A 14,378-nucleotide genomic window follows, 5' to 3' on the forward strand; every position below is an offset into this window, starting at 1 on the left:
GTAACAGGACATACAGCAGAAGCAGCTCCTGAAATTCCAAGTTGAGTGTGTGTGTGTGTGTGTGTGTGTGTGTGTTTGCAAGCATTTGAGGGCGTCACTCACCTCATGTGTGTATCAGCATGTTAATTCGATTGTTGGTCCACAAGGGTAAGTGTGGCGCCTTCTGGAAGAGGGTAAGGCTGTGACAAGTGCTCCCCAGGGACAGGCTCCTGGCTGGAATCCCAGCAGGCTCACCCGTCGTGGCCTTGGATTAGGGATCCCGCTAAGCCTCGGTTTCCTCATCGGCACCGCAGTCCAGGTCGGGGCATCGGGCAGGACTGAATGAAAATTATGTCCAGGTGCCGGCACACAAGAGGTCTCCAGTCCTCCTGAATCCATCCAAAGTTATCCAAGACGGCTGCTGCTGCTGCCGCCTCTAAACCCTGAAGTACAGAAGACAAGTGGGTCAAGATCCCAGGCCCAGACGGTGGCGGCCCGGTGGCATCGAGTGGGTGGCATCGAGTGGGCGCGTGTATCTTGCAGTCACCCAACCTCCCGGGGAAGATGGAGGGATTATTGCCCTGCGATCCCGCTTCGCACGCAAGCCAGGAAGTGTGTGTCTGAACTCCCGTCTGTGAGCGTGTCAGCGAGGTGTGCCCCTCCAGCGACTTCGTGCTCGGCAGCGCGGACGCACCTGCCTGTCCTCCCCGCCAGGGACTCAACTTCCTGGGCCTGGGCGAGAACCGACGGCAGGGAGGGGCCAGGTGCACAGGGGGCGGGATCAGGGCCCGCGGGGCGGGGTCCACGTGGGTGACGCGCGGGGCCACGCCCCCACCTTGGGACACACCCGGAAGCGGCGGCGGCGCCCCTCGGGGAAGATGGCGCCCTCGGGGCTGAAGGCGGTGGTGGGGGAAAGTGAGTGTCTCTCCGGGACCGGGCTCTGGCGTCCCGTGGGGGATGGGGGTCAGGGGCGTACGGGCTCTGGGACCCTGCGTTCGTGGCGGCTAGGAGTTGGGAGCCGGGCTGGGCGTTCGAGCACCTGACCCTCGAGGGGGCGGGCGGGGACGGGTTCCCAGCTGGACGCCCCTGCTCGCCGGTACCAGAGCAGAACAAAATTGGGGGGCCGGACTCCGGGGACCCAAAGGGGACGGGTAGAGGGTGGCGTAGGCTGGGGCGCGGACTCCTGGGCCTCTTAGGGTGCCTACCGGGGGAGGAGGGCACAGCTGGATGCCCACACTCTAGGATCTCTTAAGCTGGGCAAAGTTCAGGGGCTGGACTCTTGGGACCTCCTGGGGCTCTGGTCAGCGACCCTAGGTTCTGTGAGCGTTCAGGGGACGTGTCCAGGCCCCACGGGGGTGGTGTGGGGGGTGCCTTCCTCCTTGCCCCATTCCCAGGAGCGCCTTGCAGCTGGAGGACCCAGACATCCAGGCCTCACCGGCCCCCGTTCTTGTGGGAAGGGTGGAGGGCGCCTCTTCCTCCACCCCGGGGAGTTCCGGCCTCAGCTGCTCCTTCCGCCCTGGCCTCCTTGATAACAGTGGACATGACAGTGGACGTGGCTGGGCGAGGCCACCCCGTTACTTCTCTCCACTCTCTCCTCTAGGCAGGGCAGTCTGTAGCTCAAAACCCTTTAATTGGGGGAGATTAGAAAAACAGTGATTCCATTTTACAGATGAGGAAACTGAGGCCGGAGGTCGATGGGCTAGCCTCAGCTAGGCATGCCTCAGAGCTGGGAACCAGGGGTCCTACATTTTAGACCAGGGTGGGGGGACTGGCTGAAACCCATACAGCAGAAATACTTGAGGTAGCAAGTGGGGAATCCGAGAGCCTGGCTCTAGAAGCAGATAGAGCTGTGGATGATCCCGGCTCTCCACTTTTCATTCATCTAAAATATGTTTATCGAGTGGCACCTTTTGCCCCGGCACTCTGCCACTTAAACACTCAGAATGCTTAGGTGAGTTGCATGTTGCCTAAGAATCTGTTTCCCTGTCTGTAAATTGGGGGTGTCCCCAGAAGCCACCTCGCAGAACTGGGGGGTAAAAATAAATGGTTCCTGTGTAGTGTCTCATGCCTGTAATCCCAGCACTTTGGGAGGCCGAGGCAGGAGGATTGCTTGAGGCCAGAAGTTTGAGACCAGCGTGGGCAACATAGCGAGACCCCATCTATACCGAAATAAAAATAAATTAGCTGTGGGTGGTACACACACCTGTAGTCCCAGCTACTTGGGAGGCGGAGGTGAGAGGATCGCTGGCACCCAGGAGTTGGAGGCTGCAGTGCGTTATAATCACACCACTGCACTTTAGCCTAGGTGACAGAGTGAGACCCTCCTCTCTTAGAAAGAGTAAATGGGAATTCAGATGGGGGTTCAGCCCCAAGGCTGAGAAGGCTTGGGGCAGTGGTGGGACCAGAGAACCAGCATTCTGACCCCTCCCCTCCCTGCCCTGCAGAAATTCTGAGTGGAGTTATTCGGAGTGTCAAGAAGGATGGGGAGTGGAAGGTAGGGGCAAGGCAGACGGCTGGGTACTCAGAGGCAGCCCCTCATCAAGCCCATGGGGAAGACCCTGAATGTGGGACCCCCAAGAACTGCCTGTCCACATGGGTGGAGTTGGGTGAATGGGTCCTGGGTCCTCCCACCCAGCCAGCCCTTGAAACTGCCCCTCCCACTGCCTTGGCCCCTCCTGGGGCCAGCTGTGGCCTCTTCCGCCTGCTCCTCCGTCCATCTGTCCATCCATCTGGACAGGTGCTTATCATGGATCACCCGAGCATGCGCATCTTGTCTTCCTGCTGCAAAATGTCAGACATCCTGGCTGAGGGCATCACCAGTGAGTGAACGCGTCCCCAGTGAGATGGGACCTGAGTGTGGGAACCCCTGACTGTGCCCCGCTCCCAGGGTTCAGCCCTTGAGTGTAGGATCCCCTCAAATCGTCCAGAACTCCCAAGTAGGCAGCTCCCTGCAGGGACAGCCTTGATCATGTGACCAAGTCAATTTCCTAAACGTTGCAAGCTGACAGCGGGAGCCCATGGATTGCAGACCTCCCCTGCAGGACTCCCTGGATGCAGCCCCCGCGTGGAGCGCTGTGTGGGACTCCCAGGGTGGACTCTGGATGTGAAGCCCCAAGAATGCAGAGCCTTCTATGGGTGACCCCAGGAGGTGCCCCAGTCACTTTGCCATTGAGGGACAGGTGCTGAGGGAGCCTGTCCTCTCAGAACCTCAGTTTCCCTGTCTGTAAATTGGGGAACCCAGTTCGGAACCCAGTTGGCTGCACAGCCCCCAAGTGTGCAGAACCCTGCTGTGTGACTGTTAGCTGGGTGACCCCTAGGTATGTTTCTCCTGCAGTCCCTCCTAAGCATCCGCTCCCACTCCCCAAGCCTCCAACTCCCCACACCTGAGACTCCCCACGTGGCCCTGCCTGGATGCCACCCACCTGTGTCCCTTCCTCTGTTCCTACTAGTTGTTGAAGATATCAACAAACGGCGAGAACCCATTCCCAGCCTGGAGGCCATTTATTTGCTGAGCCCAACGGAGAAGGTGCCTACATGAATGAGTGTGTGTATGTGTGTGCATGTGTGTACATGTGCCTGTGTGCATGTGCATGTGTGTGCGTACATGTGTGAGTGCGTGTGTGTATGTGTGCATCTGTGTATGCGTGTGCACGTGTATGCGTGTGTGTGCATGTGTCTGTGTGCATGTGTGTGTGTCTGCATGTGCATGTGTCTGTGTGTATGTGTGCGTGCGTGTGTATGTGTGTGCATGTGCATGTGTGTCTGTGTCTGTGTGTGCATGTGTGCACGCATGTGTCTGTGTATGTGTGTGCGTGTGTGTGTATGTGTGTTTGGGCATGTGCGCCCATGTGGATGCGACACTAGTGTGCATGTGCACATATGCATGACCCTGTCCATCCATGTTTGCATATGGTGGCAGCTAGGAGGTGGCTGGGAGGCCGGGGCAGACAATGAGCCTGGGTGTGCAAGCTCAGGCCCAGAGAGTGACCCACCTTCCCCAGTCGGTTCAGGCCCTGATCGCAGACTTCCGGGGGACCCCGACCTTCACCTACAAAGCGGCCCATATCTTCTTCACCGACAGTGAGTGAGGAGAGCCCAGGGTGTTGGCGGGTGGGGCGAGGAGGTGTGGGGGCTGCTCTGGCCTGATACCCCAGTCCTGCCTCACCCCAGCCTGCCCCGAGCCCCTGTTCAGTGAGCTGGGCCGCTCTCGTCTGGCAAAGGTGGTGAAGACGTTGAAGGAGATTCACCTTGCCTTCCTCCCCTACGAGGCCCAGGTACGGCCCAGGCTCATCCTGGGCAGGGGCTGGGCATTTGTGACCAAATGTCCCCTGTTCTCTCAGAAACAGACACTGAGGCTGGGCGCAGTGGCTCACACCTGTAATCCCAGCACTGTGGGAGGCCAGGGCAGGAGGATCGCTTGGGGCCATGAGCTGGAGATCAGCCTGGGTACAGAGCAAGACCCCGTCTCTTAAAAAAAAAAAAAAAAATAGAAATTAGCCTGGCGTGGTGGCGTGCACCTGTAGTCCTAGCTACTCAGGGGGCTGGGGTGGGAGGGTCGCTTGAGCCTGGGAGGTCGAGGCTGCAGTGAGCTATGATTGCACTGCTGCCCTCCAGCCTGGGCAACAGAGCGAGATCCTGTCTCAAAAACAGATACATAAAGTAAAATTTTAAAAAGGGGAGGCACCCAGAGTCCAAGGAGCTCTTGCCTTGATTTCTATCCCACTGGGCCCCTGCAGGGGGCGCACCGCGGGGTTGTCCAGCCAGCCTAAAGGACAGGGACTGCGGTATTTATCCACTGACTCCTCCAGCCATGGGTTTAGGGTTGACCTGGGCCTGCCTCCAAGTCGGCAAAGCAGGCTTCAGGGACCAGGGACGGCTCCCAGGAGGTGCAGGTGGCGGCCGTGGGAAGCGGGGCAGGTGTGCACCTGCAGCGGCAACCCTGGTGCTTCTGTCCCCCTCCTCGCCTAGGTGTTCTCCCTCGATGCCCCCCATAGCACCTACAACCTCTACTGCCCCTTCCGGGCAGGGGAGCGCGCGCGGCAGCTCGAGGTGCTGGCCCAGCAGATTGCCACGCTGTGCACCACGCTGCAGGAGTACCCGGCCATCCGCTACCGCAAGTGGGAACCCCACCCAGCCGTATCCCGATGCCGCCCCCTCCCCCTTAACCACGAGCAGCATCTAACCTTTAACCTCTCTTGTGACCCCAGCCCCGGCCCTCACCCTGGTCCCTGTCTCCCACCTTCAAACCCATCCTTGACCCCACCCCTGATGGTGTCCCCCATGTCTGGCCTCCCCGCCAGGGGCCCAGAGGACACAGCCCAGTTGGCCCATGCCGTCCTGGCCAAGCTGAACGCCTTCAAGGCAGACACTCCCAGTCTGGGCGAGGTAAGGGGGCGTGCTTGGGAGGTGAGGGGCAGCTCCAGCCAGCTCAGGGTCAGCGCCTCATTCCTGCCCTGAACCCCACCCCAGGGCCCAGAGAAAACCCGCTCCCAGCTGCTGATCATGGACCGGGCGGCGGACCCCGTGTCCCCACTACTGCATGAGCTCACGTTCCAGGCCATGGCCTATGATCTGCTGGACATAGAGCAGGACACATACAGGTCTGCAGTCTTGGAAGCCGCCCCCATCCTTGCCACCGACCTGGTTCCCCAGTCCTCAGCTCCCCTGACCCCCAGGCTCCCTCCTTCCTCCCCAGATATGAGACCACCGGGCTGAGCGAGGCGCGGGAGAAGGCCGTTCTGCTGGACGAAGACGATGACTTGTGGGTGGAGCTTCGCCACATGCACATCGCAGACGTGTCCAAGTGCGTGCACATGGCGGCCGGATCCCCCCTTCCCCTCCCCCACTGTGGGCCTGGTAGCGGCCCTGGGATCCCTGGCTGCTGTCAGGTCTTTGGCCCTCATGAGCACCTCTCAATGTGACTCCAGATTGGCCTCCAATTTCACCCCACCTCCCCTTGTGCCCCCTGAGTGGGCTTACCCGTGGCCGGGTGCAGGGACACATGACCTCTGGCTCCTCTCCCCTCAATCTCACCCCTGCCCACCCTCATGGCCAGGAAGGTCACAGAGCTCCTGAGGACCTTCTGTGAGAGCAAGAGGCTGACCACGGACAAGGTAGGGGCAGACCCAGGTCACCAAAGGCGCTGGTGGAAGGAGGCCCCTCCCCATGGGGGCAGGGTCACAGCCTGGATTTCGAGCCTGGAGTGAGGCCCAGGTAGGCATTGCCTGGCCACGCCCCCCACTTCCTACCCTCTTCCCCCTACTTCCCCAGGCCAACATCAAAGACCTGTCCCAGATCCTGAAAAAGATGCCGCAGTACCAGAAGGAGCTGAATAAGGTACGCTTGGGTGGGCAGGGAGTGGGGACACCTTGGCCCCTCAACCCCATGCTCTGTCTGCATTCTGCCTTGACTCAGCCTTTGTTACCCCCTAACTCCCACCCTGCACCCCGCAGTATTCTACGCACCTGCATCTAGCAGATGATTGCATGAAGCACTTCAAGGGCTCGGTGGAGAAGCTGTGTAGTGTGGAGCAGGTGGGGCGGGGCCTGCGGGGGGCGGGGGCGATGGTCCTGCCAGGGCGGTGTATTGGGGAGGGGCTGAACTGTAGAGATGGGGGGGTCTGGGGGAGGGGCCTTGGAGAGAGGTGGGACCTGGTGGGAAAGGAGGGGATCTTGTGGAGAAATGGTCCTAGGATGAGGGTGTGGCCTGTGCCTAGGTGGATGGGGCCCTGGTGAGGTGGGACCTGGGTGAAGGGCAGAGCCTTGGAGAGTTGGTCCCAGGACAGGGGTGTGGCCTGTACATAGGTGGGTGGGACCTTGGAGAGGTAGGCAGAGTCTTGGAGAGGTGGGACCTGGGAGAGGGGCAGAACCTTGGAGAGGTGGGACCTGGGAGAGGGGCGGAGCCTTGGAGAGGTGGGACCTGAGTGAAGGGTGGAGCCTTGGAGAGGTGGGACCTGGGTGAGGGGTGGAACCTTGGAGAGGTGGGACCTGGGTGAGGGGCGGAGCCTTGGAGAGGTGGGACCTGGGTGAGGGGTGGGGCCTTGGAGAGGTGGGACCTGGGAGAGGGTGTAGCCTTAGAGAGGTGGGACCTGGGAGAGGGGCGGAGCCTTGGAGAGGTCGGACCTGAGTAAGTGGTGGGGCCTTGGAGAGGTAGGATGTGGGAGAGGCGTAGAGCCGTGGAGAGGTGGGACCTGGGTGAGGGGTGGAGCCTTGGAGAGATGGTCTCAGGATAGGGGTGTGGCCTGTGCATAAGTGGGCGGGACCTTGGAAAGGTGGGACCTGGGTGAGGAGCAGGGCCTGTGGAGAGACTGTCCCTGGACAGGGGTGGGACCTTGAGACCTGGTGCTGAGATGAGGTAGGATCCAAATGTCTTCTTGCCAAGGATCCTGGGGATGTCCCTGGCCTGCCTACCCCTGGGGACGTCCCTGGCCTGCCTCTCCCATCCCCTTCCCTGACACATAGTGGCCGGTGGACGGCTGACCCCATGCCCGCAGGACCTGGCCATGGGCTCCGACGCGGAGGGGGAGAAGATCAAGGACTCCATGAAGCTGATCGTGCCGGTGCTGCTGGACGCGGCGGTGCCTGCCTACGACAAGATCCGGGTCCTGCTGCTCTACATCCTCCTTCGCAATGGTGGGTGGGGGCTGTGGGGAGTCGGAACGCCCCCATTTGCCAGGGTCTCCCACAGTCCTGGGAACTGCTGAACCCCACAGCTCTCCTTGGGTCATTTCCACTCACTGGGCTCACTAAGCCCCACAGCTACCCCCCTGGACCCGGGAACCCTCCTCCATTGGCTTAGGGATTCCTCCATTGAGGTGCGGGCTCCCTGCTGACGTGGAAACCCTCACATCTGTGATTCCTATAGATGTGGGGCTCCTTCAGCTCATCTGGAGGAGCCCCTGATCTACCCCCTCCAGGTTCCCCACTCTTGCTCACACTAGCCCAGGGTCCTGAGGCCCTCCCCACTGCAAGATTCTCCCATCAGAGTCCTGGGAGCACCTCAGCCCATCCCAAATTCCCCTAAACCTGGGAGCTCACCTGGCCGCCGCCTCCACCCCACCCATCCCCATCCTCCAGGTGTGAGTGAGGAGAACCTGGCCAAGCTGATCCAGCATGCCAATGTACAGGCACACAGCAGCCTCATCCGCAACCTGGAGCAGCTGGGAGGCACTGTCACCAACTCCGGGGTACGCCAGGAGCGGGCGTGGGGGGACTGTGGGAGAGGGCGTGGATCACGGCCGGGGCCCTGCAAGGCAGAGGGCTGGTGGTGCACAGGCATGGTGTGGTTCCTGGCGTGGTGTGGTTGCTGGGAGGCCAAAAGCAGTGTTTCGGGTCTGGTCTGGGGCCCAGAGGATGCTGGGGCCTCCCCGAGTCCCAGCTCACACAATAGGCAGGGGGAGAGAATGGGCGCTGCCAGGCTGGTCCTGGCAGTGGTGCAGTTGGGGGCAGGTGGTCTGAGTGCTAGAGGCAGGGAGTAGGGACTACTCCCTAGTGTGGGGGCTACAACACACTGTCTATCTGGGTTCCCAGGGGTCTCTGAGGGTCCCCCGCACCCATCTAGCACCCGCACACCGCCATGTGTGTGCTTTACTCTTGCGTGAATCTCTCCTGTCTCTCTCTGGCCCTGTGCGTCCCCCCTCCACAGTGCCCTCACGCTGTCCGCATCTCTCCCCCATCCCTCATCCATCTCGCTGTGCACTGTTTCTCCGTGTCTATCTCTCTGTCTCTTACCTTTCTCTCTGCCTTCCCCTTTCTCTCTGTTCTGTGTCTCGTTCCCCTCCCCTCTCTGGGCCCCTTCTGTCCCCGTCTTCCTCTCTCTGTTTCCCGCTTCATCTCTTGTCTCTCTCTTTACCTTCATACTTTGTCTCACTGCCTCTTACCTCTTTGCCTGTCTCTGCCTCTGTCTCTCTCTGGCTTGCTCGCTCTCCCTTTGGCTCTCTCTGTCTCTCTCTGGCTTGCTCGCTCTCCCTTTGGCTCTCTCTGTCTCTCTCTGGCTCACTGTTTCTCTCTCTCCTCTCTCTCGCTGTCTCCCGCTATCTTGCTCTCTCTCGCTCTCTCTCACTCTCTTGCTCTCTGTTCCACTTCCCCATCTTTGCCTGCCATCCCCCACCCCACCAGCCACACCAGGCCCAGCCCCTCTGCAGGGCTCAGGGACCTCCAGCCTCCTTCCCCTCAATCCTCCTGCGGCCCTCCCTGCCCCACCTGTAGGGCTCGGGGACCTGCAGCCGGCTGGAGCCGAGAGAGCGCATGGAGCCCACCTATCAGCTGTCCCGCTGGACCCCGGTCATCAAGGACGTAATGGAGGTACTGGGTGGGCAGGTCAGGGTGGGGGCCAGCCCTCCGCATCAGCTGGCAGCTCAGTCTCCCTCCTGCCGAGGCGCTAAGCCTCAGGGCTTAGGGGAAAATGCTCATTGCTGGCATTCCCTTGGCACCGATCTGCTCTGCCGAGGGGGGCACGCCAAGCCTGCAGCTGAGGAATTGGAGCGACAGCGGGGACTGTGCTGGGGAGCCTCACTTCCTCCCTACCTGCTGGCTGCCTCCTCTATATCTCTGTAGTCTGTTCCCCTGCCCTCCCAGGACCCCCCTGAGCCCCAGCCCTGGCCTTTCCCAGGATCCTGGGGCAGCACCATCCAATGGTAATGGCCCCGGGCGGCTTCCTGCTTCCCCTTGTTCCTCTAAGAGCCCCGGCCCCTCCTCCTGCCTGGGGGCCAGAGACCTGGGTCTCCTCATCCCCATGGACCTTGAATACCCAGACTTCTGGGGCTCCGAGGGGCTGAGAGTCCAGACTCTGGGTTCCCCAAAGGGCTGGGGGTATTGACTAATGGTCCCCAAGGGCCTGGAGGCCCAGACTACTGGGTCCCCAAGGAATTATGGGTTTAGACTTCCGGGTCCCCAAGGAGTTGCGGAATTAGATTCGTGGGTTCCCAGTGAGTTATGGGTCTAGATTTCTAGGTCCCCAGTGGCCTAGAGGCCTAGAGTCCCCGGAGGCAGCTGGTGGAGATGCTGGTTCCTGTCTGCCAGGATCTTGGCCCCTGAATACCCTGTGGGGGGCACGCCTGACCCCGGGCCCATGCCTGGGGTTCCTCCCCTAACCCCCGTCTCGGCCACCAGGACGCCGTGGAGGACCGGCTGGACAGGAACATGTGGCCCTTCGTATCCGCCCCCGCCCCCACGGCCAGCTCGCAGGCCGCCGTCAGGTGAGGCCCCGGGGCCGCCCCCACCCACGCCTGGGTCTGTGTTAGCGGGCGGCCTGGCGGCGGTGAGGACCTCCTGCCTGGACTTTCTGCCCCTGCCCTGCAGTGCCCGCTTCGGTCACTGGCACAAGAACAAAGCCGGCGTAGAGGCCCGGGCGGGCCCCCGGCTCATCGTGTACGTCATGGGCGGTGTGGCCATGTCGGAGATGAGGGCCGCCTACGAGGTGACCAGGGCCACCGAGGGCAAGTGGGAGGTGCTCATTGGTAAGTCACCAGGACTGGGACTCTGGGGCTCCGGGGCTCGGCTTCCCGGGGGCTGGACTTGGACCTTCTAGGTTCCTAGGCTCCAGAGTCCTCCGAGTCAGGGACCTGGTTTGCCGAGGGACAGGGACCGCCCCACACCAGCTGGGACCCTGGCGGGAGCCTGTCAAAGACGAAGGCAGTGTCCCCCAACATCGTCTCCAAACCTCTGCTCCCGCACAGGCTCTTCACACATCCTCACCCCGACCCGCTTCCTGGATGACCTGAAGACGCTGGACCAGAAGCTGGAGGACATTGCCCTGCCCTGACCCCTGGTCCTGCCCCCTACCCCTCCCTTTCCAGAGAAATAAACTATTCCCGTCTCTCTGCCAGCCAGCGCCCGCCTCATTTTCTTTCCAAGGGATCCCCTGGGAGTTGTGCTGAGCCAGGCCTGTGCCCCAGGCCCCACCAACCCCCATTATCCTCTCAGAAGACGAATTAGCCTCTCCCTGTCCCCCAGGGCATCTCAAGCCCTTGTGGAGGTTAAGAACTTGGACTTTTGGCAGGGCGCGGTGGCTCACGCCTGTAATCCCAGCACTTTGGGAGGCCAAGGCGGGAGGATCACTTAAGGTCAGGACTTCAAGACTAGCCTCGCCAACATGGTGAAAACCCATCTCTACTAAAAATACAGAACAACTAGCTGGACGTGGTAGTGTGCATCTGTAGTCCCAGCTACTTGGGAGGCTGAGGCAGGAGAATCGCTTGAACCCACAAGGTGGAGGCCGCAGTGAGCTGGGATCACGCCTCCGCACTTCAGCCTGGGCGACAAAGCGAGACTCTCCGTCTCAAAAAAAAAAAGAACTCTCGTTTGAATATCGGCTCTAAGATTTTCCAGCAGTGAGGCCCTGGCCAACTTACGGGGTTCCCAATCTAAAAACAGGGAGCCCAAAATAGCAGCTGCTTTGCAGAGGAGAGAACAGAGATAGCGCGGGAAGGCTGGTGGCATGCAAACGTGACAGCTGCTGCTACCTCATTTTCACTGGAACCATTTTGGCTGCTCCATTCATATTGTTATTAAGCAGAATGGACCCTGGAACTCCAACCCCCCTAGAACTGTTCCAAGGGGTCCTGTAGGCACACGATGCCAGAAGTTGTGTTCAGCTTCTGGTGTATTCATGTGAGGCACACAACAAACTCTGCTTTCTCCTCCCAGCCCCATGGGGTTCACAGAGGCTCCTGACTGCAGGACTTATCAGGACCTTCAGTGGGTATATCTGTTTGCTAGGGCGTAACGAGGTACCACAGACTAGGTGACTTAACAGAAATTGTCAGGCGCCATGGCTCATGCCCGTAGTCACACTTTGGGAGGCCACGGCAGGTAGATCACTTGAGGCCAGGAGTTCAAGGCTAGCCTGGGCAACATAGTGAGATCCTGTCTACAAAAAAAAAAAAAATAGAATTAGTTAAGTGTGGTGGTGTGCACTGTGGTCTCAGCTGCTCAGGAGGCTGAGATGGGAGGATCATTTGAGCCTGGGAGGCAGAGGTTGCAGTGAGCCAAGATCATGCTAGTGCACTCCAGCCTTGGGTGACAGAGCGAGACCTCCATTTCAAAAACAAAACTATAATCCCAGCACTTTGGGAGGCCGAGGTGGGTGGATCACCTGAGGTCAGGAGTTCGAGACCAGCCTGGCCAACATGGTGAAACCTTGTCTCTACTAGAAATACAAAAAATTAGCCAGGTGTGGTGGTACATGCCTGTGGTCCCAGCTACTTGGGAGGCTGAGGCAGGAGAATCGCTTGAATTCAGGAGGTGGAGGTTGTAGAGAGCCGAGATTGTGCCTCCGCACTCCAGCCTGTGCAACAGACCAAGACTCTGTCTCAAAACAAACAAACAAATTTATAGTGTTATGTTTCTAGAGACTGGAAGTCCAAGATGAAGATGTCCACAGGGGTGACTGCTTATGAGGTTCCTCTCCTTTCCTTGTAGACAGCTGTCTTTCCCCCTGTGCTCACACAGTCTCCTCCCCCGCCCCCGTGCATGTCTGTGTCCTAATCTGCTCTTCTTACAAGGAAATTGATCATGTTGGATTACAGCCCACGCATATGACCTCGTTTTTACTTATTTCTTTAAAGATCCTATCTCCAATTATAGTCACTTTCTGAGGCAGTTGCGGGGCAGGACTTTAGCATAGACATTTTTGGAGAGGACACAATTCAACCCATAGCACTCAAGTGAGGTGTGAATCTCACAGTGCCAATAGAGCAGGAGAGGCCAGGCGAAGTAGCTTAAACACCTGTCATCCCAGTGCTTTGGGAGGCCCAGGTGGGAGGATCACTGGGGCCCAGGAGTTTGAGACTAGCCTGGGCAGCATAACAAGATCCTGTCTCTACAAAAACATTTTTTAAATTAGCTGGGCACAGTGTCTTGCACCTGGGGTCCAATTTACTCAGGAGGCTGAGGTGGGAGATCGCTTGAGGCTAGGAGTTTAAGACCAGTCTGGGCAACACAGCAAGACCCTATCTCTACAAAAAAAATAAGAAAAATTAGTCAGGCACCTGGTGGCATGTGCCTGTAGTCCCAGCTGCTCAGGACGCTCAGGTGGAAGGATTGCTTGAGCCCAGGAGGTTGAGACTGCCATGAGCTATGATCATGCCACTGCACTTCAGCCTGGGTGGCAAAGTGAGACCCTATCTCAAAAAAAAAAAAAAGAAAAAAGAAAAGAAAAGAAAGGAAAAGAAGTCTTTCTGGGGCACAGATATATAGCCAGCCATGCGAGTAATCTGAGGCAAAAGGGGCTATGGGAGCCCATATCACAGCAATCTTGGAAGGCTTCCTAGAAGAGGCAGCATTTGCATAGAGAATGAAAATGAAGAGGGCGAAGGGAAGGGAGGGGAGGGCAGAGCAGAAGCCAAGGCCAGAGAATACCAGAGGCCCCTGAGGAGCTGAAGGGGAGGGTACTGACCTGCAACCCAATCTGAGAACCATGTGGAGCCACACAGGTCATGGTGAGGATTTTTGTCCCTGCTGAGGCCATAGGGCATCATAGACAGGGTCTGAGTTGGGACAGGTAGGGACCCACGTCTCATGTCAGCGGTGAAATACTCACTGCTGGAGTGGGTGCCTGGGGAGGGGGCAGTGGGTGGTGAAGCAGCCTCTTCAGAGGTAGAGCCTCTCTCACTGCCTGGGCTCAAGCAATCCTCCCACCTCAGCTTCCTGAATAGCTGGGGCCATGAGTGCGTGTCAACAAGCCTAGTTAATCTTTTAACTTTTTGTAGAGACTGAGTCTGGCTATGTTGCCCAGGCTGGTCTCCTGGGCCCACGCAATCTGCCCACCTTGGCCTCTCAAAGTACTGGGATGACAAGCGTGAGCCACGGCGCCCGGCGTCTCTCCTGATTTTGAGGTCACAGATCCTTTTGAGAATTCAGGGAAATCTAAGGACACTCGTCCCAGAAAAACTGCACACACAATTTGCAGGTGGGGACTGAGGAAAATGCAGCCCCCTCTGACTCAGCAGTTCCACGATTAGGATTTATCCGAATCTCCCACCAGGGCAGGGAGATGGATGAGCAGAGTTGTGAAGGGGATGAGGTGTGGGGAAGAAAGTGGGTCGGCTGTGGACCCCTGGGGTCCGCCCGCCCTGGATATGCCTTTGCAAGGCCTCAGCAGGGATGCGTTTTAAGTTACAGGAGGTGCACGGAGTGGGAGGGAGGTGGTTTTAGTGTTTAAAACTTAAGCTCAAGGTCGGGCACAGTGGCTCAAGCCTGCAATCCCAGCACTTTGGGAGAGTGAGGTGGGAGGACTGCTTGAGGCCAGGAGTTTGAGGCCAGCGTGGGCAACAAAAGTGAAATCCTAAATATATGTATTTTTGAGACAGTCTCACTCTGTCGCCCAGGCTGGAGTGCAGTGGTGCGATCTCTACTCACTGTAACCTCTGCCTCTTGGGTTCAAGTGATTCTCCTGCCTCA

The 14,378-nt window shown here is 58.9% G+C and overlaps 1 protein-coding gene across 3 annotated transcripts; it reads left to right on the top strand.

Moving 5' to 3' along the window:
• The first annotated feature begins 814 nt into the window (after positions 1-814).
• On the top strand, positions 815-10,803 carry STXBP2 (syntaxin binding protein 2). Of its 3 annotated transcripts, none has more exons than XM_011943572.1 (19): positions 815-894; positions 2,424-2,473; positions 2,717-2,798; positions 3,429-3,505; positions 3,981-4,059; positions 4,150-4,253; positions 4,948-5,096; positions 5,280-5,364; positions 5,449-5,579; positions 5,675-5,782; positions 6,035-6,092; positions 6,250-6,315; positions 6,432-6,512; positions 7,472-7,610; positions 8,055-8,164; positions 9,186-9,281; positions 10,089-10,174; positions 10,278-10,435; positions 10,655-10,803. In XM_011943572.1, exons 1-19 carry the CDS (start codon positions 858-860, stop codon positions 10,738-10,740), a joined length of 1,782 nt encoding a protein of 593 aa, XP_011798962.1. In that variant the 5' UTR covers positions 815-857; the 3' UTR covers positions 10,741-10,803. The 3 variants fall into 3 exon arrangements, with proteins under 3 accessions (XP_011798962.1, XP_011798963.1, XP_011798961.1); XM_011943573.1 differs by having other exon boundaries at positions 3,990-4,059; XM_011943571.1 differs by having other exon boundaries at positions 818-894; positions 3,927-4,059.
• Positions 10,804-14,378: the final 3,575 nt, after the last annotated feature.

Source organism: Colobus angolensis, unplaced genomic scaffold (genome assembly GCF_000951035.1).
Source record: "Colobus angolensis palliatus isolate OR3802 unplaced genomic scaffold, Cang.pa_1.0 Scaffold22, whole genome shotgun sequence".
In the NCBI taxonomy this organism is placed as follows: domain Eukaryota; kingdom Metazoa; phylum Chordata; class Mammalia; order Primates; family Cercopithecidae; genus Colobus; species Colobus angolensis.